Source organism: Triturus cristatus, chromosome 10, assembly GCF_964204655.1.
Source record: "Triturus cristatus chromosome 10, aTriCri1.1, whole genome shotgun sequence".
NCBI classification, from domain to species: domain Eukaryota; kingdom Metazoa; phylum Chordata; class Amphibia; order Caudata; family Salamandridae; genus Triturus; species Triturus cristatus.
In genome coordinates, this window is record NC_140593.1 from 437,693,266 (window position 1) to 437,721,134 (window position 27,869).

At 43.1% G+C, this 27,869-nt stretch overlaps 1 protein-coding gene across 1 annotated transcript in view; it reads left to right on the top strand.

Moving 5' to 3' along the window:
* The window catches only part of JCAD (junctional cadherin 5 associated), a 304,669-nt gene extending 277,016 nt beyond the window's left edge, over positions 1-27,653 (top strand). The window contains exon 4 of the mRNA XM_085631791.1: positions 18,878-27,653. Coding sequence (XP_085487917.1) covers positions 18,878-18,912 — 35 coding nt within the window. The 3' untranslated portion in view covers positions 18,913-27,653. The remainder of the gene's footprint in view (positions 1-18,877) is intronic.
* The last annotated feature ends 216 nt before the right edge of the window (positions 27,654-27,869 follow it).

Here is a 27,869-nt window from a genome sequence, read left to right on the forward strand (position 1 = left end):
ATGGCCATTCTGGGCAACCCCTACATATAATAAAAGATCCCTGGTGCCTAGTGGGCTTTCTGCTCCCCTGGGGAGGCAGATAAGGGGCTATTGCCCCATCTGCCTCCCGGGGGGGCAGAAAGACTACAATTTCTTTGGTGATGGGGGCATTGGCATGCTCATTCTGGTCAGCCTCCACCCCTACGTATATATAAAAAAAAATCCATGGTGCCCTGTGGGCTTTTTGCTACTGCCTCATCAGCCTCCTGGGGGAGGGCAGAAAGACTGTGGCATTTTTTGGGGGGGAGGAGGTTGGGGGCATTGGCATGCCCATTCTGGGCAAACTCTCCCTGAACTTAGGAGAAAAAGAGAATCCCTGGTGCCTAGTGGGGGGGGGGGCAGATAAGGGGCAAATTCCCCCATCTGCCTCCCAGGGGGGGCAGAAAGACTGTCCATTTATTTTTGGGGTGGGGCATTGGCATGCCCATTCTGGGCAGCCCCCACCCCTACGTATAAAAAAATACTGTGGTGCCTAGTGGGCTTTCTGCCCCCACCTGGGGGGAGGGGCAGATATGGGGATATTGCCCCCATCTGCCTCCTGGGGGGCAGAAAGTCTTTTGCCTTCTTTGGGGGGTAGGGTGGGGGCATTGGGATACTCATTCTGGGGAGCCCCCACCCATGGCCTATTAAAAAAGAATCCCTGGCGTCTAGAGTGCTTTCTGCCCCCCCTCCCCGGGGGGGGGGGGGCAGAAAAACTGTCTGTGGCAAAAATGTATAGGGGGAGCTAAGGCCCTTGCTCAAGGGTCAGCTCCTCCCTCCCTGTTACTAGTGGGTGGATTCCTCCTTTGGGATCACCCTCCTCGTGTGATCCCCAAGCAGGGATCCACTAGGGAAGGGTACCATTGGAAAGGGCAGATTCTCCCCTTTCCAACGATACCTCTCCTATGTGTTTCAGTGCTCGGGGGCTGAGATAGCCCCACAAGCACCGAAACTGAAACTCAGTGTCATTTTCATTGTAATGACGACAGCTTGCGATGCGCGCGATCCTCATTACAAGGAAAACCAAAAATAGGTCTCGGGAGGTTGGGGAAGCCACCTCCGAAGGCAAAAAAAAGAGAAATCCCTCTGCTGTTTACAGCAGAGGGATTTTTTGCAAGTGTGCTCATGACGGAATGGTTCCGTCATAAGCACACTTGCACTTGTGCTATCAGCATGGAAGGGGTTAATAGAAACTGGACTTAAAGAGTTGACTTAATAAAATTATTGAGCTTAGAGAAAGCTTGTGTGATAAAAAGAGCAGTTGATTAAAAGTCAACAGACTGTCATTGATTAGGTCGAAATTTGTACTAATTATGGAGGTTAACAGGGTCAGAAATTAAACGCCCCCCCTTTAGCCTTGACCCTTTATCAGCACTGCCTAAGTCCTTGATCCTTTTTCAGGAGGCAATCCTGAGCTTGATGCTAAGTAGAGTAAAAGATAATTTGGGTTATGGCTACTCGTACAGTTTTCAAGCACCCCCCCCCAAATGGGTGAACTCATACACTTAGATACAAAGATATACTCTATTACCATGCCTTGTCCACAGCCTGTAAAAGTAGCACTCTGGTCTGGCCCATCCGGCAAGGTTTTGGTCATATTCCAGAGACCAAATTCTAACAAATATCTAAATAACTTGACCCCCCTACTGTCGGCTCTTAGAATATTTGACATCTTCTTCCAAATTCAGGAAGGGTCACAGCAGGTTATGCTGGTTCCACTTTTAGCATTGAAGTCCCACCCCCAGAATAACATTAAAATCATACAAAACTGAGAGGGCCCTTTTCTGTAAAATAGTTAAGACTTGAAAAAGGATTTAAATATCTCCCTCCTCAACACATTAACGGAATTATAGAAATTGAGGATTTGAATTCCCAGATGGGTAAAGACAATCAATGTAGCCTTGAACCATCCCTGAATTCCCTGAACGCCCCTCTACCAGCCCCCTGCCTTTCCCTCCCTCCCTCCCAAGCTCGGCCACATATAGAATTCATTTAGGAATTCAAAAACTTTGATATCCATCCCAGACAATGTCCTCAATAGTCCAGATTTCTTGAAACATAACAAAATCATATTTTTCAACAAAGATTAACTAGTCATTGTTAGATAACTTGGACTTGATGCACAAGATATTCCAACACCAGATTAATCAGTAGCTTTCCAAGCGCAGATTTGGACTAGATTGAACCATATTAGCATCTGAATTAATTTTAGTCCCCTTTTGTCGATGGAGTTATTATACAGTCAATCTAATTTATTCAGATTGGCAAGTGGAAAAAATCTGTTTGAAACCTTGACATGTGCTGATTCAATCGAACTAGGCCTTTGTGACATAGGAAAAAGTGGGGGATTTGTAACAGGTAAAAATTGTCTAGAAAAAAACTAAACAAAGGGAGAAAATTAATACTGGTATGTGTGTTAGTAGTAGCGGCTAGTAGTGAGGCTGAGTGTGTCCTTATTTTAAACTATTCTATTTCTTGATCAGTGATATTTTGGTTTGTGCCACATTTTTACTCTTACCTGAACTTCTGCGTCCATAACTGCCGTGTTGCCGGGTACTCGCCCCGTTCCACTGCGGCTTTTGCCGTTTGTTGTGGAGGGCGTATACTTGGCTCCCTTTGCCGTGCCTGCTCTGACTCCCTTCCGGGGCTGGATGTTGTGGGTCAAATTTACTGCTCTCCCGCATTTAAGCAGGTTGCCACCGCTGACGCGTGCAGCGGGCACGCCGGAGGCAAGCCCGTCCGCGCCTGGACAACAGCAGATATGCTGCCGGTTATTTGGGGAGTAGACTACATTACTCTTGCGGAGACCTTCAGACTATCCGGAAAAGGGTTAGCTTCTGCAACCATCCTCCTTGTTCTGGAGGGTCTGTTTTTGCTGTATTGCATGCGGCTTTAAGTCCTGGCTTATTACATCTCCTTGTATCGCCCACTCCCCCTCCAGGCATACTATCAACCTCTTGAGTCTCAATTGCCGGTATTCAGTAAAACATCATGCTGAGGTGCATGACCTGTTACAGGATGATTTTTCTGATGTCTTCTTTTTAACCGAGACCTGGCTCTCAGCTGACACGGTGGCGGAGCCAGGTTTGGCACTCCCCTAAGGCTATAGTATTGCTACACTCAACAGAGAGACGAGAGGTGGCAGTGTTGCAGTTATTTTTAAATCTTGCTACACTTGCACCTTTGCTAAAGAGGTCCTGGCTGGGTGTGAGTGCGAGCATTTTGGGATTTTGTATAACGCCAACTATACCCTGTCTGGGCTATTGGTTTACCATCCACCGTGGCCAACTAAAGAGTTCAGGGAAGCACTCCTTGATGTAGCTAGCTCCTTGGCATTATTGGTGACCTGAACCTGCATCTGGAGAGTCCACATGACAGAGACACAGGCAGTTTTCTAGCAGATCGTGCTGCTAATCAGCTGGTTCAACTGGTTTTTGGCCACACCCACTCTGCAGGCCACCTACTAGATAAAAAACAAAGAGAGAGGGACCCCAAACCAAGAGAGAGGGGTGCCAAGCAAGACCGTAGTCAAAAAGAAAGATCTCCCTTGGATCTATGAATGTCAACCGTCGTTCAAACATACAGATTTCACACTAACAGGATGAGATATGGCATCAACGAAGCAAACCAATTACTTAATAGCAAATTTATTTCAAATTAATCAAAGATTATCACATCAAATCAAATGTTGTACATATACATAAAAAGGTAAACAATTTACCAAATGTTAAAACAAGAGTTAAAACTTTCTTGAAAATCATACACAAAAAAATGAATCACTCTAGATATACATATAAAACAGAAAATTGGGAAAGAGAACAGGACAGATAATCCTACTCAGACAAAGGAAGTCGTTCACTCACAGATAAATCAGTTCTAACCACAGTAACTTTCAACCACAATATACATGGCACAGAACCATTATCATTACAAATTTTAAACGATTTCCTTATATTAGAGCATCGACGCGTTTCGGTAGGCCACAGTGTACAGCCAACACCTTCCTCAGGATTAGTTGCAGATCCCAATTTTAATAATTTTAAAATCTGAAAAAAAATTGTACAACAGAAAAGTATAAGTGACTCCCCTGGTACATTGCCACAAACAGTATTTGATATACTTCGATGACCCTAACTCATCCCTAATTCTTAGACATATAAAACACACATACTCTCTCATACCATCATCTGTAAATGTTAATACTATTTGTCCGAGTAAGATTTGAAAAAATTCTCACAATATCCTAAAGATGCCCAAATATAAAAGTTCATTTATATTGTTTTGAGATAAGGACACTCTGACAGGCTATCCTCACTCCACTGGTGATTTAGGGCAATTGCTATTTACTAGACCATATTTATTTTGGTTATCAAACTCAGTTGTAAAAATATCAGTGAATCACGATCCCTCTTGTCCAAACTGAGTCCACTACTCAGCGCTTAAGTTTCATCACGGATCTGTTTAAGTGAGAAGATGGAAGGCTAGTATCTACAAGCAGTTGTAACATTGATTCCTTATTTTATGGACATATTTAAGAATTTTACCTTATATCTTCTTTAAGTTTGTTTATCGTAGTCATTCACAAGTATATTTTTCATAGGTATCCTCATAGGAATAGAAATTGTACAAGTATATTACCTAATGTGAATTACAAAAATATGTTATTCATACTACCTCACATAAAACTAGAAATCCTAGTGGATTAGTCAGAATGCAGAGAACATCATATTTACCAAATGCTTGTGTTTAATACATGCGGATCCTCTATCTTTTTTCCGCTGTATGTGTATCAGTTCAGAGAATTACCATTTATTCTCCCGGATGGTCTCTGGAACAAAGCAATTGCTTGTTTAAACAATATCAACCCAAGCTATTTGGATCTTCTATGTTCAACTTCTTGTATCGTTGATATCAAGACACCTAGCATACATTCTTAAGAATATTGCCCTACACACGCTATTTAATCTGTATTCATAAGTATCCCACATTGCATTTAAGCCAGACTGTTTGGAAATGGGCACCGATATTCTCTAAATAAAGAATGCACTCAAGTAAAAGCGCAACTTGCACAATATCTACAGAAATTATACTAACTCACAATAACGCACAAGAACCGATATGGTGTTAATCACAAGGGTTCTTGTATCTGTCGTAGAGAACAGTACTCATATTAGTTAATCTCCTCACCCGAGATCTTACAAAAGTCAAGACGAGTCACCATTTACCTTAGACAAGTTTCCGTTATGTAGCTAGAGGTCGGTAGAGGTAAAATCGTCCCAAATCTGGCATCCGGTAACTCCCTGCAAAAAAGAGATCGCAAACATCAATGTGATGGTGCATCTCATTTAACTCGGCCAATGGATTCCTAGATTGGACTACCTATTCACATACCTTATTCGGGTCCGGTCAACTCCGCAAAGTGGATTCCTTCGATTCTGATGAACAGGGGACCCACAAATCCCATCGATTTAAATACCGGCCAGCATCATCAAAACCGGAAGTAAAACAGTACTTCCGGGTTAGAGAGTTAGCCCTAGGTATGATTGCACAGATCTAACGTGCGAATAATCCGCCATCTTGGAGTTGTTTTTGAAGGAGTTTTACGCGCATACCAAGCCTCTTAATTAAAACTTGGTGTCGAACCTCAACACACTTTCGTATATATCCGAGAATGTACCCCTTGAAACATCACATAGTAGCATAGCGAGTCATACGGTGTGTCAATCCTTACGGATCTCAAAAATGGGCAGAGAATCCGTCTTCGTAGACACAACATATATACAACTCGTCAACATAGCAATGTTTCAATGTTGATTCACCGAAACATGCTATACTACTAAAATGTCTAATCCTCGACACTTCTTTCTATGTATCCACGAGAGATATACTAACTCTCAATGTCAGGCTGTGGTGACACTGACCGATAACTTAAACTGCCATTATGACAATAGCATAAAAGCCTTTGAGGACAGTTCTTTAATAGAGGAATGGATCATTCACATCCTTTATAATTAATATTTCAGCATTCTTCATTGCATGGCATTGATTAACCCAAAAATAATTGCGCACATTAAAGCTAGTGTTGGGGTCTCCATATTCCACATAACATGGATCTTATCAGAAGCAGGAGACACCAGACTGATCACAGAGCTAGACACCAGATAGCCTCCCTTGTTTATTCCGTATTTTACTGCTAACAGAGGGAACATATTTTATGAGATATATATTACAGTCAGACAACCAGAAAGCGTTCCCATTCTTCTCGTGAATTAAGGCCTTTCCGTATTGAGTTCAAATGAGAGATGTACCATTGTTCACGTGCCTTGCGTTTACTGGTAATATTACCACCTCTCTTGTCAAGTTTAACTTTTTCCAAAATGAACCAGGCGAAGTCATTTTCACCATGCCCAAATTCAAGATAGTGGGGTACCAACGGTTTTTTGTTTTGATGGCCGATCTATGTTCTTGAAGTCTGACTCGAATCTCTCTCCCTGTTTCTCCTACGTATCCCAGGTTACACGGGCATCGTAGGAAATAAATAACATTTTTGCTTCTACATTTATTCAGCGTTCTGGAATGTATAGTGCAACCGTTGTAGGTGATTTCTTTAGTTTGTATGCACTGCGGACATACATTGCATGTGCCACATCTAACATTGCCCAATGCAGGGCTATTGGTGATCGTCCTTTGTGTCAGGTTGTTATCCTCATAGTACGCATGCACCAACATGTCCCTCAAATTGCTGTTCTTTTTGAATGCATACAGAGGTCTTTCCAGTTTCACCTCTTCATCATAGTTGATAATATGCCAGTTCTTATTCACAATGTTTTTTATCTGGTTGCTTAAGTTGGAAAATTTGCTGACAAACACTACTTTGTTAGGGAATTCTTTTTTAACTGCAGGTTTATTAACTAATGCATTGCGGTCATAAAACCTAGCACGTTTTAGAGAGTGTGTCAGAAGTTTTTTAGGATAGCCTCTATCCCTAAATTTCCGTTTCAAGTCCTCTGCATGTCTGTAAAAATCTTGTAAATCAGAACAGTTCCTTCGAAGACGAAGGAATTGGCTGAAGGGAATACTTTCCCGTTGGGATTTGGGATGGAAGCTAGAGAAATGAAGGAGAGTGTTTTTGGCCATCGGTTTCGTAAACAACTCAACCTCCAAACAGCTATTAGAGTTTTTGATGGAAATATCTAGGAAGTCTACCTTAGTTTTGCTATAATGGAATGTGAACACTTTGAATTGAGCTTGTTGACTGCCCCTTGAGGTGCACAACTAGATGGAGAGGTAGGTTCTGTGACACCTTTAGGGTTCTCTCAGGGTAAGGGCTGCGGCCATGCAGCCTATCGTTGAGCACCAGACTGCCCAGGTATGTTGGAACGAATAGTCAAATCAGGGCAAGAATATTTAATGATTTTATCAATCGACATTTCTAATCTATGCAGATTCTCCACCACAAGGGCTAAACTAGATTCATAACCTCCTTTAATTTCCCAGGCACTACATCCCAAACAACAGACTACTGGTGTCATTCTCCGAACAGTGGGTCAACAGCTAACTCTTCATGTATATCTCGGGGGGGTGGGGAGGGGTGACTCCTATTAACACAGTTAACCCATCTCTAAATTCCATCCCATTTTATATGGTAACCAATTCTTATGACAATAAAACCACTCCAACTCCTCTTGCTTATCTTTTTTCAAGCATAATGTTCACTTTTTTATGTATGAATGAGTAAATAATTCATTGCAATACATAAATCATGCTTATTTAGAAATCAGACATATTAACATACATCAGTTAGTATTGACACATATTTCACAACTATAATACCATGGGTAAATGCAACATATACAACACAATATATATGGTGTCCTTGGATGTAATCTAAATTAATTCACAACCATTATCCTAAAGTTCATCCTGGTTCAAGCTATTTGAAGCTGGTGTATGAGAGTCCTACGGACAACAACTCGTCACTTGGCTCTATGTCCTTTGTGACAATTTTCAATACTGATACCCTAGGTCTTTGTGTTGTCCTGATGAGGCCTTTTTGAAATTTTGTGTTTGGGGCTAAAACATGTCAACATACTTCATACGAAGCTAATCTCGGACCATTGATATAGGCAAGAAGCAGTGACAGGGTGGATCACAAATTTGAGACTGATTTGTTGCCCATAGGACTCCAATAGACCAGCTTTGAATAGCTCGAACCAGGATAATATTTGGAATACTAGTTGCTAATTAATCTGTACTACATGCAAGGACTCCATATATATTGTGGCTTGCATATTGTATTTCATTGTGGGATTATTGTGTAAAATGGGTTGCTTTCCCCGCTCTATCTTGACTGGGTGGGACAGTATGCCATTGAGCCTCACTCTACTTAGTGATTTGTTGTACAGAGGATGAACATATGCCAGGTCTTAAAGAGATAATTCCAGGGCTAGGAATAAAAGGGTTTTCAAAATCCATTAACATTAGCACTGCTGACTCTGGAAGTTTGTGTGTGTGTATGCCAGAATTAGATATAGTCTACGCAAGATGTGCCTCGTTCTGGTTCGGAATAATTAGAGCTGTGATTTTCCTTATTTGTTTGCTAGCCAAGACTTTAGCTAGAATCTTAGATTCAGTGTTGATAAGTGAGATTCGTATGGTCTGTATGAATGGTGCATCTACATCGTGACCAGGCATGGTAATGGCTGTGATAGCAACTGTGCTAAGTTACGCTAGCAGAGTCCATCCAGTCGGCAATTGCTGCCTCAAACGTAGCTCCAATCAGTGGAACCAGGAGAGACGCCAGTAGCTTGTAAAGTCCTGGTGGGAGGCAAATCGGCCCCAGATCTTTTTCCAGTTTGCAAAGAAGACAGAACATCTGTCACTTGATCTACTGTCAACAGGTGATTTAATTCAGAACAGCTGCCATTGTCCGGGTGTCTTCAAAGTTTATCTATGATTTTATCACAGACATGGGCCTAGTGATGAACAATGAACATATAGTTTATTGTAAAAATCAGTGAAGACTTGTGCCATCCCTGCCACTCCAGTGACCAATGACAAAAGAACAATTGATGAACAGAATGCTTCGCAATGTCAAACATTCACCCCAGTACAGAGATCTGGGCCTAAATCCCTCTTTTATTTTACTCCCCATGCCATGCCATTCCAGTCCAGACCCAGCAATATGCAAATCAGTCTTGACCCTGCTCACCCCATGGGAATAGTCCAGCCCGAACTGCCAGGCCATGTCTTCCCCGGACTGGAAACAAGCATCCGGGGTCCGGTTTTGGCGCACCACGCCTCATCAGCCAAGCTAGCTTGACTCCAGTGGCATGGAGAGCACAGGGCCCACATCTGGGCATACCCGTCCCACTCGGGGTGACAAATGCAATAAGAAAAATTGATGGACAGAATGCTGCACAATGTCAAGCATTCCCCCCATTACAGAGATCTGGGCCTAAATCCAACGTTTTTTTTGCTCCCCATGCCTTTACAGTTCAGACCCAGCCATATGCAAATAAGTCTTGACCCTGCTCCCCATGGGAACAGTCCAGCCCGAACTGCCAGGCCAGGTCTTCCCCGGACTGGAAACAATCATCCTGGGACCGGTTTCGGGGCATCACCCCTCATCAGCCAGACTAGCTTGAATCAAGTGGCTCAGTGAGCATGGGTCGCATGTTGGGCTGAACGGGGTCAAGACTGATTTGCATATGGCTGGGTCCAAACTGGGGTGGAGTTATGAGCAAAAAAAAGAACAATGGATTAAACCCAGATCTTTGGGACTGGACATGAATGTTTGCATTGTTCAGCATTCCGTCCCTTATTTGTTCCATTTGCATTTGTTGCCCTTAAAGGGAAGAGTATGTCCAGACGTGGGTCCCGTGCTCACTGCGCCAATGGATTCAAGCTAGCCCTGCTTATGAGGGGTGATGCCCTGAAACCGGTCCCAGGATGCTTGCTTCCGGTCCAGGGATGACCTGGCTTGGAAGTTTGGGCTGTACCGTTCCCATGAGGAACAGGGTCAAGACTGATTTGCTTATGGCTGGGTCCAAACTAGGGTGGCGTTGTGAGCAAAAGAACGATGGATTAAACCCAGATCTTTGTGACTGGGGGTGAATGTTTGCATTGTTCAGCCTTCCTTCCTCCTTTTGCACTACTCCAGTGACCAGGATTCCAGTATCATTGTGGACCCCAGGAGTCGTTCTTGGGTCAATCCGAGAGCTGCCGCCATGTTGCCAGCTAGCGGGATACATCACTTCTTGGCATTGTTACTTTATGGCTATCATTATTCTGACTAGTTGAAACCACTGGGACATGCACAGTTGGAAAAGAACGATTTATTTCAACCTTTTCAGTGATTGTGAGGAATTCAACTCAACATCTTATATGAATAAGAGAAGGTACAGATGATAACGTGTACTGTACTGTTACTTTTGCAGGTTATGCACAAGTTCAGGTCCTACAGAATACGTAACCACACTATGATTCAGTAATGGGAATAACACAATTGAGAAGCCACAATATGTTTCCAATATGTTGATATTCTCATGATCAGATTCGTATCCACAAGCCTTTGATTAACCCTAATGTTTATTACTGCCTTAGTCCTTGTGCTGCTGTTCCCCGTTGCTGGGGTACCAAGGGAAAGGCATAATAATCCATGCGCTTTACGAGAATTAGCTGTGGAGTGTAGGAGTAAGCGAGTTGGGAGGAAACGTCTCCCTTGCACAGTCCCACTTTTATCCACCTACCCGTTACTGAGTCGAAATCCCATTGTTGATGACATGAGGGTGTGGTTTAATAGAAGATGGAAACTAACACAAATGTGGACTGTGGCGTGTGGGAAAGGTGGTGGCATATATGACAGGAAGGGTCTAGCCACATTCAACAATGTAATTAACTTTTTTCGAAGTGATTCAACGTCTTGGAAAGTCACACAAATAATGAAAACATTTAGATTCGAAGAACCAGCAGTACCACCACACATTTCGTAAACATGATATCCGGGTTCTCACAGTTTAACGTGTGTCCATTTTGATGTTTCACATGATGAATAAATAGCGATTTAACTCTGAAACTGTGAGATTAACAATGTAAATTATCCGCAGATATCCGCCCTTGTACATTTTATTGAATACATCGCAAGAGATTCGTTTGCGGTACTCGTGGGGCTGTGGCGTCATCTACTGTTGATAACGTGTATTGCATTATAGGTAGTAAGTTGCTGTTTCACGTGAATGGGTGGGGGTTGAAGCAGATTGACAAATGTTGAGTCAAATTGGAATCCGAGATTGATGAGCTCACTCCCGCTAAATTCAACAGATTCTCATCAACATCTTTCTGAATACAGAACGGGGAGTGAGAAAACAGAGAGGTGCATAGACAGTCAAAAACATTTTTGGGAAAAGAAGGGCAGGTGGGGTGTTACATTTTTAGGTCTGGGTTTTGATATCGCAGCTGTTACACAGACCTATCAGTAACACTCCACATAGAGTAGAATATGGGTTTGCACCTTTCAAAGTTTAGCTTCTTCGACCAGGCTCTTTTCAGCCATTGGGTTGAGACTGTCAGTCACTTTTAGGTTCAGCCCACTGATTGTAGGCCTCTCACCTAACACTTAGACTGCCTGCTGTGTAGCCGTTCAGCTCCACTCGAGTGCTTGCATTAAACTGCGCGAAGGACTCCTTTACAACAATATCCATCTCTGTCTACTCCTGTTTGCTCACTCCGAGTCTTGTTTTAAATGTGCTTACATTGCATGTGTTACGCACATTAAATCCAGGCCATTGGCTCTGCCAGTACTCTTTAGTGTGTGCCCTTGGAGACTACTTCTGCTGCAAAAGCACAGGGAAAGCCAATTTTAGCAGGAGCCTGATTCACATGACGTCCAGGCAGAGGGATTCCTTATCAGTCTTGTTCTTGGTGTGAACAAAGCAGGAAGATCCTCTCTAGGCTTGATTGGCCAATATACTATTGTGCTTTGATCTTTAACCTGGCATGGGTCTGCTGTGGGCATTAAGGGCTACTTATCAACCTTTTTAGACTTCCTTTGTTTTTCTTATCACCCTTCATTATTCAAGTCATCAATTGGGATGCATTGTATCAAAAGGGTTTTCACATGCCATATTGGGAACCCTTTTCTCATGCCATATTGGGAACTTCCTTTAGTCTTGATGCTCCTGATATGTGCTCCCATGAGGCCTCTCTATACAGCTGTCACCTTTGAAAACTGTGATTCTCACTGCAGTCACTTCTGCGCGTCATGTCCGTGATCTTCGACCATTGGCAGTCCAGCCTCTGTATACAGCCTTTTTTGCTGTCACACTGGTGCTTGGGATTCTTGTATCCCTTCTTCTGATAGAGGCATCACCATTTCACGTGGAGCAGTTGGTTATACTCCCCACGTTCTTCTGGTGCCACACCCCTATAGGGAGGAGGAACAACTATTCTGATTGGATCCTATAGTGATAGATTGTCCTTTGCATGGAGCTATGTTATGGTTTGGCCATAAAGAATCTTCCTGAGGGCCTTAGGGCTCCTTCTACCCAAACAAAGGCTGGAACTACAGCCCTGGCTCAGGTTGCTCCTGGTTTGGACATGTGCCAGGCAGCTTTGTAGGTGTCCATCTATACTTTCACCAGGCACTACTAACTTGCAAGTCTGCAGAGAAGGCCCTGTTGTCTGCATGGTCTTGCAGGACTTCTTGGTGTACAGTTCATTCCTAGACCCACCTCTTTAGAGGTGGCATTGGTTTGGTAGCAATCCTTAAGTTGAGGAATCTGCAGTTAAAAGTAATAATCAGAAGAATAAGTGACTTCTGTTCTTTAACACGCTTTCTGGTGGATTCTCCTATCTAACTGCAGTTTACTCACCACTCGACGTTACTTCCCATTCTATGGAGTGAACTTTTAGGTGTCATTAAGGTTTCCATTTAGATTTGCACACTGCCAGTTTATTTCAATCTATCGGACGTACTCGATGTCTGTGGGTGCAGAAGAGAAGGTATAAACTGTCATTAGCTGGTACGGCACCTACATGCTGCTCTGTGTTGCCATGTCCATTGGCGGGATAGCAGAGGGACTGAGACGGTGGCACTACCTGTCAGTATGCATGAACTGTTGCAAGAATTTTGGTATCTGGTCTGATGCCTGTGGTTATACACAAGGTCCAAAATCTGCAGTTAGAGTATCCGCCAGCAAGAGCATTACCCAAGGCTAGAAACTTACGATTTTCTCACATAGCATGAAAGAAAGGAGCTAAAGACAAAAAGTTCTGAGGTTAACATCTGACGAGATTTTTTTTCTTGTTTGTTGTAGTAATATTTTTACATAATTTGTGTTTTTTTATGTTTCGTGCATAAATTGCTATTGACATGTGCTTCCTCATTGACTTTGCTTTAGTAATTTAAATCTTGCTTAACAAATACCTGCATTTTGTGATAATTCACACTTTTCCTGGCTCTTTATGTTATGATAAGTCCTTTTTTGGGGGGAATTTTGGACTTTGTTAATAGGGATTTACTGAGTTTGAAATCAAAGTTTGCACTTATTCTTAGAACATATTATAAGGTATAATTATGAACAACCACATACAATTACATCAAGGTTTGTGCAATCTTAATAATTTGATAGACTCACGAATTTTAAGTATAAATAGGTTTCAGTAAAGTTAGGAGTTCATTACTTACGGATTGAGTTATAATGAAGATCTGTTGTTGCTGGATCATTATCCCAGGGAACATACACACTGGAGGTGAAAGCCTTAGAGGAAGAATTAATCAAGCGTTGGTCCAGATGATACATTTTCCTCAACTAATAACAATTAAAAAGTCCTTTTTGGACGGAGCAGAAGGCCTTTAGTTAAGGTCACCAAATATTGTGTCCTCAAATTTAGTGAGTTTTCACTAATATTTGCAATTGTTTTTCTATCTCATTTTGTGTACATACAACTTAGCAGTGGCGGCTGGTGGAATTTGGAACTGGTAAGGCGCATGGCGAACTAATCAACGTATGCGAGCGAGCACAGCGAGCGCGCCCGACGGCAATAAGGAGGGTGCGGAGGGGTTCTTCCTGTGAATATTTTTTTTTTAATTTGGCATCTTTTTGGTGCGATTTTCAGCACTATTTCTGTGATAAATGGACTAAAAATTCAGTTCTCCTAGGCATTCATAAAAGAAAACTCATACATTATTTCAGATAATTTCTGGGTTGCCAAGCAAGTATGACTTCTGAAGAGGGCTAGGGTACTAAGCAGGACTGCTTTGGCTCCACCCTTTCCAATAGAAAACACTAGTGATGTGAACAAGTTCAATGGACAAACCTGGGGTCTAGGGAGTCCCTCTCCTGTGAAAGAAATGTTTTAAAAAGATGTTCTGGAATCACATGTGGATGGGCGCTAACACCCAAACAACTAGCTGAGCCCTGCCAAGCTTTGGCCTTCACAAAGATGACTCAATTTAATACCAGGCATGGTAATGACTGGAGAAACTGTAGCAACAAAGTGAGAACAATGTCTAGGTGTCAGCAGCCTAAAATAGCTCTGCAACTTTACAGCCCAACCTCATCATTAGAATAGGTTTAGCAAGCAGTGCCAGAGGGTCAGCGAGGGACGTGCTATAGCCTTCCTAGGCCCAGAATTCAACTAGCAAGATACAGTAAGTACTACTGGGTGGTAAAATGGTTCCTGGATGCTGGTAGTGCAAGACAGTGTGACAGAAAAGAACACATTGCACAAATTAAAGAGGCGAGCTGATGTTTTGGTATGTGAGTAGGAGCCATATTCAAGCCAACAAACATACTCGTACTAATCCAAGACAACTTCTAAAGTAGCTTGGAACTATAGCCTGAATATCAATTTCAGTTCCACATATAGAGTAACCTAGCCCCACTCATAATGAGCAATTATCTGCTGATAATTTGTGTAAACTGCCATTGCCAAGGAAAACAGAATAATTGTGTACCTTTTGGGGAGTTGGTTTCTATGTGTCTAACAGCACCAACAGTTGTATGTGTTTGGTGATTTGTTCCATCCGAATTTTGGATACCAATGTAGAATTTTGATGGCTAATTGGTTTGACCATATATTTTAGGTTCAGGTTATAATTTAAGTGGCGACTTAGTTTGGGCCCAACTGTCAATGTTATGAAATATAATCTCACCCTGAAATATTGTATTTAATTGCACCTTCCTACTGTAAGAAGCACTGTAGTAGAAAGGACTGAAACAAATTCAGAAATCTTGGCTCTCATCTGAAGGAGTAGGGAACACACTTCAAGACAGAGGAAAAGAATACACTGCTCCTGAACCCTAAAAAAGAAGGATATAGACTGCCTGGAGTGTCGAAAGCCTGCATTATTGAGATACAGCTACAGGCCCAGCTGGGACACATGCTGCTGTAAGCTGAAGCCTGCAAGAAGCCACCAAGCAAGAAGAGAGACTTGTTATCACTAGCCAGCATCATTTGTGAGAGTGGATTCCTCTCCATCTCCCTGCGAGAAGTCTAGAATCGACAAACTTCTAGCCGACAGGTGAGCAAGGGAGAGCTCAAGAAACCTCAAGGGTGGACCATTGCTTAGATTTAACAAGCCCGAGGTACTCTTCCTCCTCCCTCTGATCAGACTTTCCACAGCTGCAGGGTAACTGTAGTATGGCTCTCTCTGGGCCTTTACCAAGGTTCTGTGTGGTGATTAGAATTGTGACCCTGATGCTAAGAGCGCAATACTCTCAATGCCAGCGTTATATCTCTGTGTGACACTCGTATCTATGAGTCTGAGCAAAACAAGTGAGGTACTTTCCATGTCTGGATTCCTCACGCGTGGTGGCCAACCTCACTCTGAGGTTTGTTCCCTTCGATCATACACCACCTTCCAGTAATGTGCCAAACTGCCAGCATACAACACCTCTCAACTCACGTGTTCTGCTCCTTGGATACCCTGCTGCAGCTACATTAATCTTTCCCTGCAGCTTACACCCCACAATCCCCAAACTGATGATTAACTGAAGCCCACAGGCTAGTTGAGAGAAGCTATTGCAACTGCAAGCGCACATGATCCAACACGCACTTAGGTTGCATTTCTGTGCTGATGCTGTCACTGCTGGCTTGATTTATGCACTCTTCGAGTTTAGAGTCTACTTGGCCCATGTGCTACATTGTTTAGTATAGGTAACTGATATAATGTTTAAAAGACCCTTTTCATTAGGTAATTCAAAGTGATATTAGAAAAGGCTTGGAGTTTTTCTAAAAAGAAACTATACTGCGTGGACAATAAATGTATTGCATGTTATCTCTGACATATATTCCTCACCACCCTTCGAGAGTGAACCATGACTGTTCAGGCGTGCCCTCCCCTGAAATTCAAAGCTTACAGAGAAAGCACTTGACAAGCACATTTCAGTGGCCCCTAGGGCAAGGGGCAAAACAGTTACATGGAGGACCCGGGTGCCCTTTGAGTCCTATATGCCCCAGAAAACCGACTTAGAAAGCTCTATGTTTCTAAAATACTTCTGATGTGGGGCTTCTTTAGGGTCCTGACAGGAGCGTTTGGCATCAAAAGTACTTTGCATCGAGCCAGCAGCAGCCCTGCTGATACTGTGCCCTCGTTGGGAAGATGAATTGCCAGGGTTTTGAAAGTAAAGAGACCTGCAGCTGGCAACAAGGGATCCAAAGTGGTGAAGCAGTGGGGGAGGAAGGGGAAATGACCAGACCACATATACCAGCAAGCCAACATCAAACAAGGCCCTTGAATAAATTGCAACCTATGTAAAGAGAGCACGGACAGCCACAATCACTACATCACAACATGTGCAATCGTTTCACTATCACGGCAATAAAATAAGCGAACAATGTGTCTGATTAATATTTTATTTCCTGGCGGGGGCAGTCCGACCCACTAAAACGATCCTCTCACCTTTTTTGTGTGCCCAGAACGAGACTCAGAAAGTGAACCAGCGCAATGTGTGCCACTGACTGAAAAGTGCACAGAGGGCTTCCTCGTATAGCGCTAGAGTTACAAGTACAAAAACTCGCCACACAAGAATGAGGTTCGCTTAATGAGAAAAGTGTGAGGTTAATACGACAAGGATACACACACAGAGCTGAGCACGCCCCGCCATAACCGGACACAAAAACCACGTCATGAATTCACCTTATAGTGGATTAATCAAAAGTGCTTGTGGGTGGGGGTCTCGCGCGGGGTGAGGGCCATTGGGGGGGTAAAAATAAAGCAAGAAGACAGACTTACCTGTGACCGGGTCCACGCTGCCTCTGCTGTCTGCTCCTGGGCCCGCGTTGGCGAAATGGCGCCTTCAACGACCATCTTCTGCCTGAGTGCAGTGGCTGGTGGCAACCCCTCTCAGCCAATCCAGACGCTGCTCCAGCAGCACCAGGATTAGCTAGAGCAGGAACTGTCTGTGCCCATAGGAGACCGGGGGGCTGCGGCCACTGGCCAGTAGCAGCCCTCGCTCGCTCTCCTAATGTGAAGTACTGCAGGCTACGGCTAGTACTAGTGTGCATGTTCGGGCTGGTCAGAAAAATTACCAGCTCCAACCTGAACATGCGTACTGGGCCTGTCAGTCAAACACAGTCAACAAACCCGACCCTGCACTGCTGCCCCGCCCCCTTCACCGCCCTGACTGACAGACTCGGACGTGGATTTCGAGTCAGGTCTCAGGGGACGGTGAAGTAGTAAATGTGGCCATTCTGTCCATGTGGCATTAGTGGGGCAACGCCCCCAATGGACGCACTGCCACTGCAACTTAGCGGCTCATTAGGATGTCGGTCAGAAAGCATCCGGACGACATCCTTGGTTTAAAGTCCGACCACCTAATTAGAATGAGTTTAAATTGGCCGGTCGGATCAACTGGCCTCAGGCAGGCTCAAGGAGCCTGTTGACCAGTCGGAGGCCGCACATAATCCCCTACGGACTGCGTTCTGCCGTCAGGATTATGATGTTGGTTTCTGACAGGCTTTTCATGTTGGGCTTTCCGACATGAAAAGCCTGTCGGACAGCAACTTTGTGGGCTACTAGCAGGGCCCTCATGCGTCTGCGGCCTTAGGTTGGGTCCTGGGGGGGTCATGTATGGTGCCCCACTGTAAATCGCTGCTCCGTGTGGCAGGCACCATGAGTTGCCTCCCACACGATGCAGGGATTTACAGCAACTCCCATTTCTCTATGGGAGCTTGTGCTGTTGCCGGTTTCTGACTGCCGCACAAGCTCCCATAGGGAAATGGGAGTTTGCGACCGCACCATATGCAGTCAAATTGTAACCGGGTATTTGAAACTGCCGACCTACGGTTGGTCAGTTCTCACACCAAAACGGTGTAGTGCAGAGTCAAGTCTACCCACATCGTAATTTGGGTCTTAGTGTTGTAGTGTTGGGATTGGGTGTGAAAACATCCCTAATGCCTTTCTAACACTGTCCTTGTGGACAGGGCGCAGGATAAGCTACCTACTAGTTATCTACTTGTAAAAAAACAGTTAACATATATTTACGCTTTAACCCTAACCAAAAACTGGTGGATTTTCTTCTGCCGAAAAATAAGCAGTTTAAATTTCAAAGATTTTGGTGAATCATTTTGACTTTATGAATCTTAAAAAAACAGCTATTATGAAATTATAGGCACAAGCGCGACATGTAAAGTTACATTTTTTTTGTAAATTGGGGTCTCCTTCATTTTGCGATGTGGAATATTGTGACCTAGATGTGTTCATCGCTAAGTGTTTAAAATGCATTAATTCCAATTGCTTACGATTACATTTTTTATTTTACCTTGCACATGCATTATGGACAGATATTTTTAGGAATACACCAAGAATAATGATTTCCATAACACTCACAGTTTTTTCCCTTACCTTTTCCAGATTCCTATGACCCCACCAGAGTTGAAAGGGTGTAATGCGAATGAAGGAAACAAGAGGGAAGATTCAGCTGCTCTTGTCGGAAACTGAGCTCTCTGACCTCATTCCACGGGGTTCCTTTGGACTGTAACATCTGGAACTTGCCTTTTGAGTCCATTGTTCTTGATGGACTGACGCAGCCTTTTCTTCTGCCAAGAGGAAATTAGTCACCCGGATTATACACAGAAGAAACAGTGATGGCGATAACAGTAACAACTGACACTGGCTTGGAAACAATCTAATGTTGTATCCTTAGCAGGACTTGTACCCCCTATCAACAGAGTTTGTTTATGCAACCAGCATGGACTCGTTTTTCTCTTGGCCGCTAAACTGGACATTGCGGTGTTTTCGACCTTGGTCTGACTCTTAACGTGACAAAGCATTAGAGTACACATGGAGTATAGAAATAATATTTTTTATATTAATGTACATTCATACAGCCTGGTAGTGTTTAGAAGCATATTTGAGCAGATTTGTCAATTCAGGAAGAAGTTGTATTCTCAAGTTTGACATTTTTGTGCCTGTGTAAGACTGTGTCCCTGCTACGTTTCTTCCATTCACTGACAACCCTGTGGACCACACCTGGTCTCTGCACGCCTGGTCTCTGCACACCTGGTCTCTGCACGCCTGGTCTCTAGTACAGGAGCCGCTGAAGGAACAGAGGGGAGCACTCCGTTTCCTTGTGATGGAACACTTTTTACGTCTGCTCAACTTTCTCTACCCCTCGTTTGGCTTGAGTTGCTCCTTTCGTACACTATGGTGCCAACACCACGATTCCTGTCACCAACTGTCGAAGCTTTGTTACTTTATCCGGGCTGCCTTATCTGGATGTCCTAACCCCGTTTGTTTTCTGTGGCCGTCCTTCAAATGTTGCTGTTTTGCTTTCCTTTTGCTCGTAAAAGACACCTGTGGTGGGCATACACAATGTAAAGCTCAGATTTCACAACAGTGGGTTAATACACAAGTGGCATCATCTCTTCCTTAATTCTTCACGAAACTGAAACTTATTAATAATTGGAATCAAGTCAGGCCAGGTTCCTTGTTGTTTGACAGTGTTCAGTGTTCACTCCAAAAGAAGCCATTCCCCAAAGTCCTCTTCTCCTGGTATGTGCAGTAAATGTCTGAATAAATAGAGGGACTAAGACCAGAAAACTGAGCCTCACATTTTTCAACAAAATGTGTGTAACAATCACAAAGGACTATTTGTTATGTATATTAAATATTCATGCATAATAACTGAACTCCAAAATAATCCCAGGGTATCCTCACTTGTCACATTCTTTGCAGGTTGCTAATTCCGTAGAAATAAATGTGCTTCCCATCACTGCAGCTTTTAGACAGGAGAGCTGTGCATTAGTGCAGCACTGTTGTGTCCTGAAGCATTGTGCTGAACATAGTAAATGTGGATCACACTTCAACTCCACACTTCGTGTGGCTCCTTTATATAGGCAGGATCTTTCAGTGTGCACATTGCCACATGAGCGTCCTCCATACCATCATGCACTGCTACGTCCTGTCTCTTTACTTGCATCTGCACTTAAGCTGGTCTTCAGCACATATCTGCAGGTGTGACCCAAAACCTCAGATGAGGAGATAGTTTTACTTAGAGGAACATTTGCCTCGTGGTTTGAGCTGACAAGGGGGTGTATTGGGTGTGACACCAAACAGAAGAACACCACATTTATTACTTTGTAAGTAAATCAGTGCTGATATTTTGGGGTGGAGCAACAATGTAATTGTGCCTCTTAAGTCGGCAGAACGTAGTGAATGTCATCCTTCTTGAAGAAGTGTGAAGTGTGCAGAATTGGGCCAATGGCAGTGTAGTCAAAATTCACCCTGCCCTGGAGCTAGATGTCCTACCCAGGATGTGCAGGGCATAAGGTGGGAGGAATTTGAATTTCCCCATTGACGCTAAAGTGACAGCAGTGAAACACAATGGCCACAGCGTGCCCGCAGCCCTTCTAAAGAATGGTAGACATAGTCGTCTCCACAAGTCCTTGGGTGTTCTTTGGTACAGAGAAAGTAACTGAGTCCACTCTGTTTGTCTCTCTGCCAGGGAATCATACTCTCTGAAAACAGTCAGGCCTCTGATCCTATGAGACCAGGTACTTCATACTTAAAGGTAAAACCTTTCACTGAAGTGTGTTTTTTTTTGTTTTGTCTTTACAAATTAAGAGAATATATCAAAATGCAACAAACCAATTGTATAATAATCTGTCCACATCCAGCTATCAATACAACTGTCACTGTATAAGAACTGCTAATATCTATTGCTCAACCGTTTTTTTTTTTTACGCAGTTTTATATAGCGCAAACTTGACCTGGTATTGGGTATCAGAGCGCTTTACATAGCACCTGTTGCGTTACATGAGGACACATTCATTTTTTGGTAGGCACGGGGAGATTAAGCGGAGGCTGTAAAGTACTAGTTTGCCAACTATGGAAGGTCATGTCAAGGTGTGCTGTATTTATTTTTGCGTCTCACACTTATTATTGTATAATGTTGTGCCTGTTTACAGTTGTTACACACTAAAGGCCTTGACCCTTTCCCCCTCTACTTGTGTAATTGACTCAAACAAAATGTGTTAAAAACTAAGCAACAGATGTGAACAACCTCCGTTCTGAATCAGCCAGTTGAAGCACACCTTTTCCCTTATTTAGTAAAAGCTCCCGTGCCTGAAAACCTGGGGACACCTCCATCTATCCATTAACAGAAGTGAAGGCAGCTCACACAAAAGTAGGTCCAGTCGTGGACTGCCCTAACCCTTGTGGGGCTTTAGAGACCTCTCTCCAATGCGAGGCTGTGCAGTGACACCCTGAGGCATGGGGGTGCACTGCTCGATGGGGGTGTGCCATCTGTGATGGGCCGCATGCAGACACTGGACTTGATGATCTTTAATGCTGTTCCTGGGACAGGAAGTCCAAGACCCTGTGGCTTTATCCTGCTCCTAGCAGCTCATCCAAGCTGCACATGCAAAACCGGAATAACCTTGTGTCAGACCTCTCTCACCGCAAACAATGACTCCCTCAATTGAGCCTTTTGCTTTCTAAAACGTATTTCTTCTCTTTCATTGTATTCGTCATTATCCAGGCCAGTCTTTCTCTTGTTTTCGATTGGCTACCCATATTGAGATTCTGTCCCAGCTGCGTCTTTACTCTGATGCCTTATGTTACACTTTCCATAGATTCCCTTTTTTCAGTGCATTTTTCAGTGCAAGTCCCCCATAAGGACACAACCTTCTTTGTGTAAATACACGCACAAAGAAGACATTATAAGTAAAGCAGTCCCAGCACATTTTAGTAATGTTTATGTTTATATGTTTGTATAGCGCTCGATTGCTGTGGCGTCTTGGCGCTGTGGTGTGTGAGCAGAAACAATGCACTATATTAACCGGGAGCCTATGCGGAAGTGAACAACCATGTTTTCAGACCCTTCCTGAAAAGCTGCAAATTAGGTTGAAGCTTCATGGCCAGAGGCATTTTATTCCAAAGCTGTGCCGCACATTGTGATATCGCCCTTCCACCCCATCTTGCTCGTTTGGTCTTTATGAGCCTAATAAGACCTAGATTAGCAGATCTAAGAGCGCGCGGAGGAATAAAAGGTGGAAATAGTCTTCGAATGTCATCAGTACTGCCACCGTATATTGCCTTATGCACAAGGCATAGGGACTTAAACTCCACACGCTGTTTAACAGGAAGCCAGTGTAGTGATTTAATTCCTGCTGAAGTTGGCTGTCCTCTGGGTATACCCAGAAGTAGCCTCGCTGCTGCGTTCTGTAAGGATTGTAATTTTCTGATTTGGGCCTTGTCAATTCCCCAAAATAAGGCATTGTAGTAGTCTAACTTAGACAGGAAGAGTGCAGCCATGACCGTCTTTTGTAACTCTTGTGAGATGAATGGAAAACATTTTCTCAAGGTTTTTAACAGAAAAAAGCAGAAGGAGGTGAGACTGTTTACCTGGGCAGCAAAGTTCAATTGGTCCTCGAAGATGACCCCAAGGTTCTTAACCCTGGTAACCGGGCATGGACATTCTCCAGCCTCCGTTGGCCACCAGGACTTATTCCATAAGGGCTGGCCCGGGCCAAACTCCATCATCTCCGTTTTTTCTGTGTTAATTTTCAGGAAGCTATGGTTCATCCAGGTCATAATCTCAGTGAGACAGACAAGAAACCTGGCAGCTGTGTTCTCAGGCTGGTTGGAGATAGAGATGACAAGTTGAGAATCATCAGTGTAGGAAACCAGGGCAAAACCATGCTTCCTGACAAGCTTGGCCCACGGGGTGACATAGATGTTAAACAGTAATAGATCATATCGCCCTTCCTCCCAGTGTAACTGTTGGATGGTCACTAACCAGCAGAACCCACGGGTGGGCCTCTGGTGTGAGATGCAATCTCATTGTACAAACGCGTCAGTGGGTGTATTAACCCCTTGCGTGCGGGTTTATTTCTCCCGGTGTGCGGGAGAAATAAACGGCGTTCGCGAACACGACGTCTCCCGACCGTCGTGCGCACACGCCCACCGTAATGCACGACGGCCGGGAGACGTCGTGCGCACACAAGGGGTTAAGATATAAGGATGTGGTGTTGTCAGGGTCTCCCAGCTCATGTTTGTAGAACCATTCCACCCGCTAGAGCTGCTCACAAGAAGACTTCTGTCATTACGCATTTAATAACATGTACATCATGATGCTATAGAGCTGCTGGGTTGAAGATTATCACAGCAAAATAATAGGGAAGGAACCACATGGCTTCCTGACGCACCATGCCCCTCTTCCATGTCGTCCAAGCAGATGGCAGCTCATTCTGGAATTCTCTACGTCTTCCATTTGCTGTACATTTGTGAAAACCTATCAGTGCCACATTCTGAATACTCAGTGTACTCACAACCTAATCTATTAACGTGGCACGCTTCGTTTTGTTATTAGTTTTATAATAGTATTTATAATCTTGCATCATTTCTTGCTGTGTGGTTTCCTGGTCCTGTGCATAGAAAATTATACTTCTGCTGTTACAATTGTAAAGTGCTTGAGTACATTTAATGTGTTGCAGCTTCCAACAAAAATGCACAGCATCCGTAAATATCCCTGGTCACATCGAAGCCTTGCCTGCCTTTGCCACAAAGACGGTCTATAAAAAGGTGAAACGTTCAACACACAAAGATTAAACATAAAGTGTCTTTTACTTCTACAACAGTTCATATTTTCAGTCATGGCTTGTTTCTTTCACACTCCTTGCTTTGTCACTTTAGAGAAGCGAGTTCTGACGTTGTTGTTTGACATTTTGACGTCATAACACAGTGTACCATACATAAGGTCTAATTTACCTAATAACAAAAAACTGCAAAAAAATGTTAGCAATATCACTATAGTTTCTGCAGATAGGATGACCTATTATGTCTTCCGTACTACCTAACTATTCTTTATAACCAGACAAAAATTGTTAGTTTGGTTAAATAACCTATTTTAACTAAGCAACTGTATTACATTTTTAAAAAAATCATATTTTATTATGTATATAATTTTTTTAAGTCTATAGAGAGATATATTGTTAAGTATGTATATGCGAATGGATGTGTACTTGTGTGTATGTGTGCGTTTTTGTGTGTAACAATTTACCATTTTCTTAACTTAAAATATAAAACCAGGGAGTGAGAACACTTGTCCCGTTTTTGGGTATTTGTTTCTCACAAAACACACTTCCTGTTTATACATACATGCACAAGCTCGCTCTCTTTTATGAGATCAGGAGTCTCTCACAGTGCCTTCAGGTTGTGTTTTTAATCAGACTGTGTTCTCAAAAGGGAGTGTTTTTCCAGTTGAAGCAACAGCCCGCAGTCAGAATCAAAGTGTTTTAAGTGCCACCGTAGGCCTTCCTTTCTGTGGCATCTCTGTACTGCGCGTAGTACAAAAGGTCAGAGTAAGTGCTGTATATGGTTTCTCCTAAGTGTTCTTTGAGGCAGACTATTGTTATGTTGTAATAGTTCCAGATGGCTCTCTAGTTGGTCGAGATGGGGCACTGCTGTATGTTGAGAATAGTTTTACAGAAAATGAATATATAACCCATACCTAAGTGCCTTTATTAGCCCATTATCCATACAATTTGACCCTAACTTACTTAGGTCTCAAAGGTGGTTTTGAATGACCGTTCAGTCTTTGTCCTCAAGTTCTCAAATAATGAGAAAGCTTAATAATGACTAGACTAATCCTTACATGCAGGGCTGGACTGGCCGTAGCGGGCACCAGGCGTTTCCCCGGTGGGCCGCTAGGGTGGGGGCGGTTTTGGCCCCCTGGGGGCCGTTTCTGTCGGCAATATAGGCCCCTGTAACAAAATCGGCCGAAACCGGTCCTCGCAAACTGCTCGGCTGCACCCCCCCTCACATGGGGTGCAGCCGAGCAGTTTGCCAGGGCCGGTTTCAGTTCCCAGTCCGGCCCTGTTTACATGGCTCAGGGGTAGCTATTATAGGCTTGCGGAGAGACAGATCCATGCCAGATTTTCAGGATAACCACTGACTTCTTAAAAACAAAATCCACTTACTCAAGAAGTGCCCAGTAGTGTCATTCTCAGAGGGCAAAATCTATGCCAGACTTTTAGGATTTCTACAGAAGAAACATTTACAAAACGTAATCTGTGATTCAATCACACGGTTATTGGCTTTCCTGAGAAAATAGCTTAATTTGGATAGATCGTTTACATCAATTGTATACAGATGCCTCGTATGGGGATGAATGAAAACCTGGCATAGCACCCAGACCTTCTGGACCTTCATTTGACGCCCCTGATTTGTAGTGCTTGTACTAAAAATGCATACTATTTCACAACTTTAAGTTTTTTACTTCGCCGTTTAAGGATCAGAGAAGTTAGGCCGTGTGATTATTTTCCCTGTTTCTTATTGGTGGAAACTTCCAAGGTTTTCTACATTGATCAGAAATACCAGGAACAACGAAGGTCAAAGACATAGTGCGCAGCCTTATACAGTTAAAGTAGAACCCCATTCTGTATAAAAAGTTGGACAGGAAAGCTTATTGATTCAGGTTCTCAACTGTAAAAGAAAAAAAGCAATTTTGAAAACATCTTGAAAGATGGTGGATAAGCTGGCATGGAGCATAAATCCTAGTCAAATGTGAAAATAGAGGATAGTGTCCCCTTTAGTGCTGCTCTGTTTTTCCTGCCGTCCTTTCACACCTCCATTTTTCTAAATGGTAGTAGCCGTTGAAGTGGGAGGACTAGGATTAAATAACTGTTCATTGTATTTTATTTGTTGTTTATGTTTAGCTCCAATGCAGACACTCGGCCGCTTCGGGGTGCTAGCAGGGAGTGGTTACAGATGAAGTGGGTGTAGTAGATCCACAAACTTTCAGCCATGTTGGTTGAATGGCTCAGAAAGGGAAGGAAAGAAAATGGAAAAGGCAGCAAACTACAGTAATGTGCTCCAACGTATTGAGCAAGGACAAGAATCTTTAAGTATAGCAGCACTGCTGTTCCTGTCCATAAATCTATATATATTTTTGTATTTGAAATTCATTTGAGAATTGCCCCTGGACAGAATGTTTTCCTTTTGTATGTGTTGCTGGTGCAGAGGACGTGAAGAACGTGGTGAAGTGCGTGAGTCGCTGATACATCACTGTATAAAGAGAAAGTTGTTGATGGGGGTATGTGAAGTAACTGGGACCTGGGTATGTGGAGCATACTTGAAATAATGTAGTTAAACACATTCAACACGCAGGTCTTATCACAGCGCGTCTGTTTGTCCATCCACCTATCCGTCCATCTTTTTTTCTCTCTTTCTTTCTGAATGCCCTTTCTCTTAGATTCTCTCTATCACTCTAGCGTAGCACTCTGTAAATTGGGTTTTCATGGAGGGCTTTTTTGACTGCAACACGCAACCCAAGAAAACACATCAGTCATTGATTTTAACGTACCTTTAATAAAGGAGTGACCATACTGCATGAAGAAATGGCGCTGGGAGCCTTCGAGCGTTAACTGACACGCTATGAGAAGTCGGTAGTCATTTCTTTTTAATTTCAATAGATTTTTATTATTCTTTTGTCACATACAAATGAGATATAACATAAAACATAGCACATATAAAAACATGCACTTGCATCGCTTGTAGTTACAGGGCAGCCCCTGCCGGATACCATATCTAAAGTGGAAGGAAGGACAAAGCTTCATGTTTGTGTGCAGTGTGCTAAATCAGTCGTAGCCTCTAGAGGGCACTACCTGATCGCTATTCCGTAAGACTTATACTTTGCTTAATGCAATATAACAAAATTGAGCGATGTTACAGAAATGGTGCTTGTTGACTGACTGTTAGGGGAAGGCGAGTATTTCAGTGATTTTCCGCGAACTTCGACAATCAATACAAATTGCAATAAAAAAAAAGCAAATAAGAAACATATTTACTATTCTGGGGTTCTCTGGATTGCCATGAAAGGTTCATATTTAAATATGTGTGTGCTATGACTCCAAGGTTTATACTGTGTATTACGGAATGTTTAAATCGAATTAAAATATACTTGTTAAAAAGCAATACAGGTTGTCAACGGATATCATTTGTATATATTCACATATGTAAAGGGATATGTACACAAATGTAAAACCTTCATTGAAGGTGCCTCATGGGGTACTGAAATGATGTAATTTGACACTAATAACATAACTGTGATTCTGAGAGCATGACACTTGTCATATGTAATGCCATCATAATTGTTTTGATATGCAATAAATCGTATTTGCCTCGGCTCTATAGTCAGCGTTGTAGTGGTGTCTGGTGGGACGTGTACACACACTCTACGGTGCCCAAATGCACTTACCATCGGTTCCTGAATATACCTGGAGTGAAAAGAATATTGTTGTAAGACCCTCTATGCACACATATATCTTCCTCAGTGGCCAGGGTCCGATTCGCAAACGCATTTATGAGTATGTAAAGTTATACCCCAGAAATAGCACTTCAA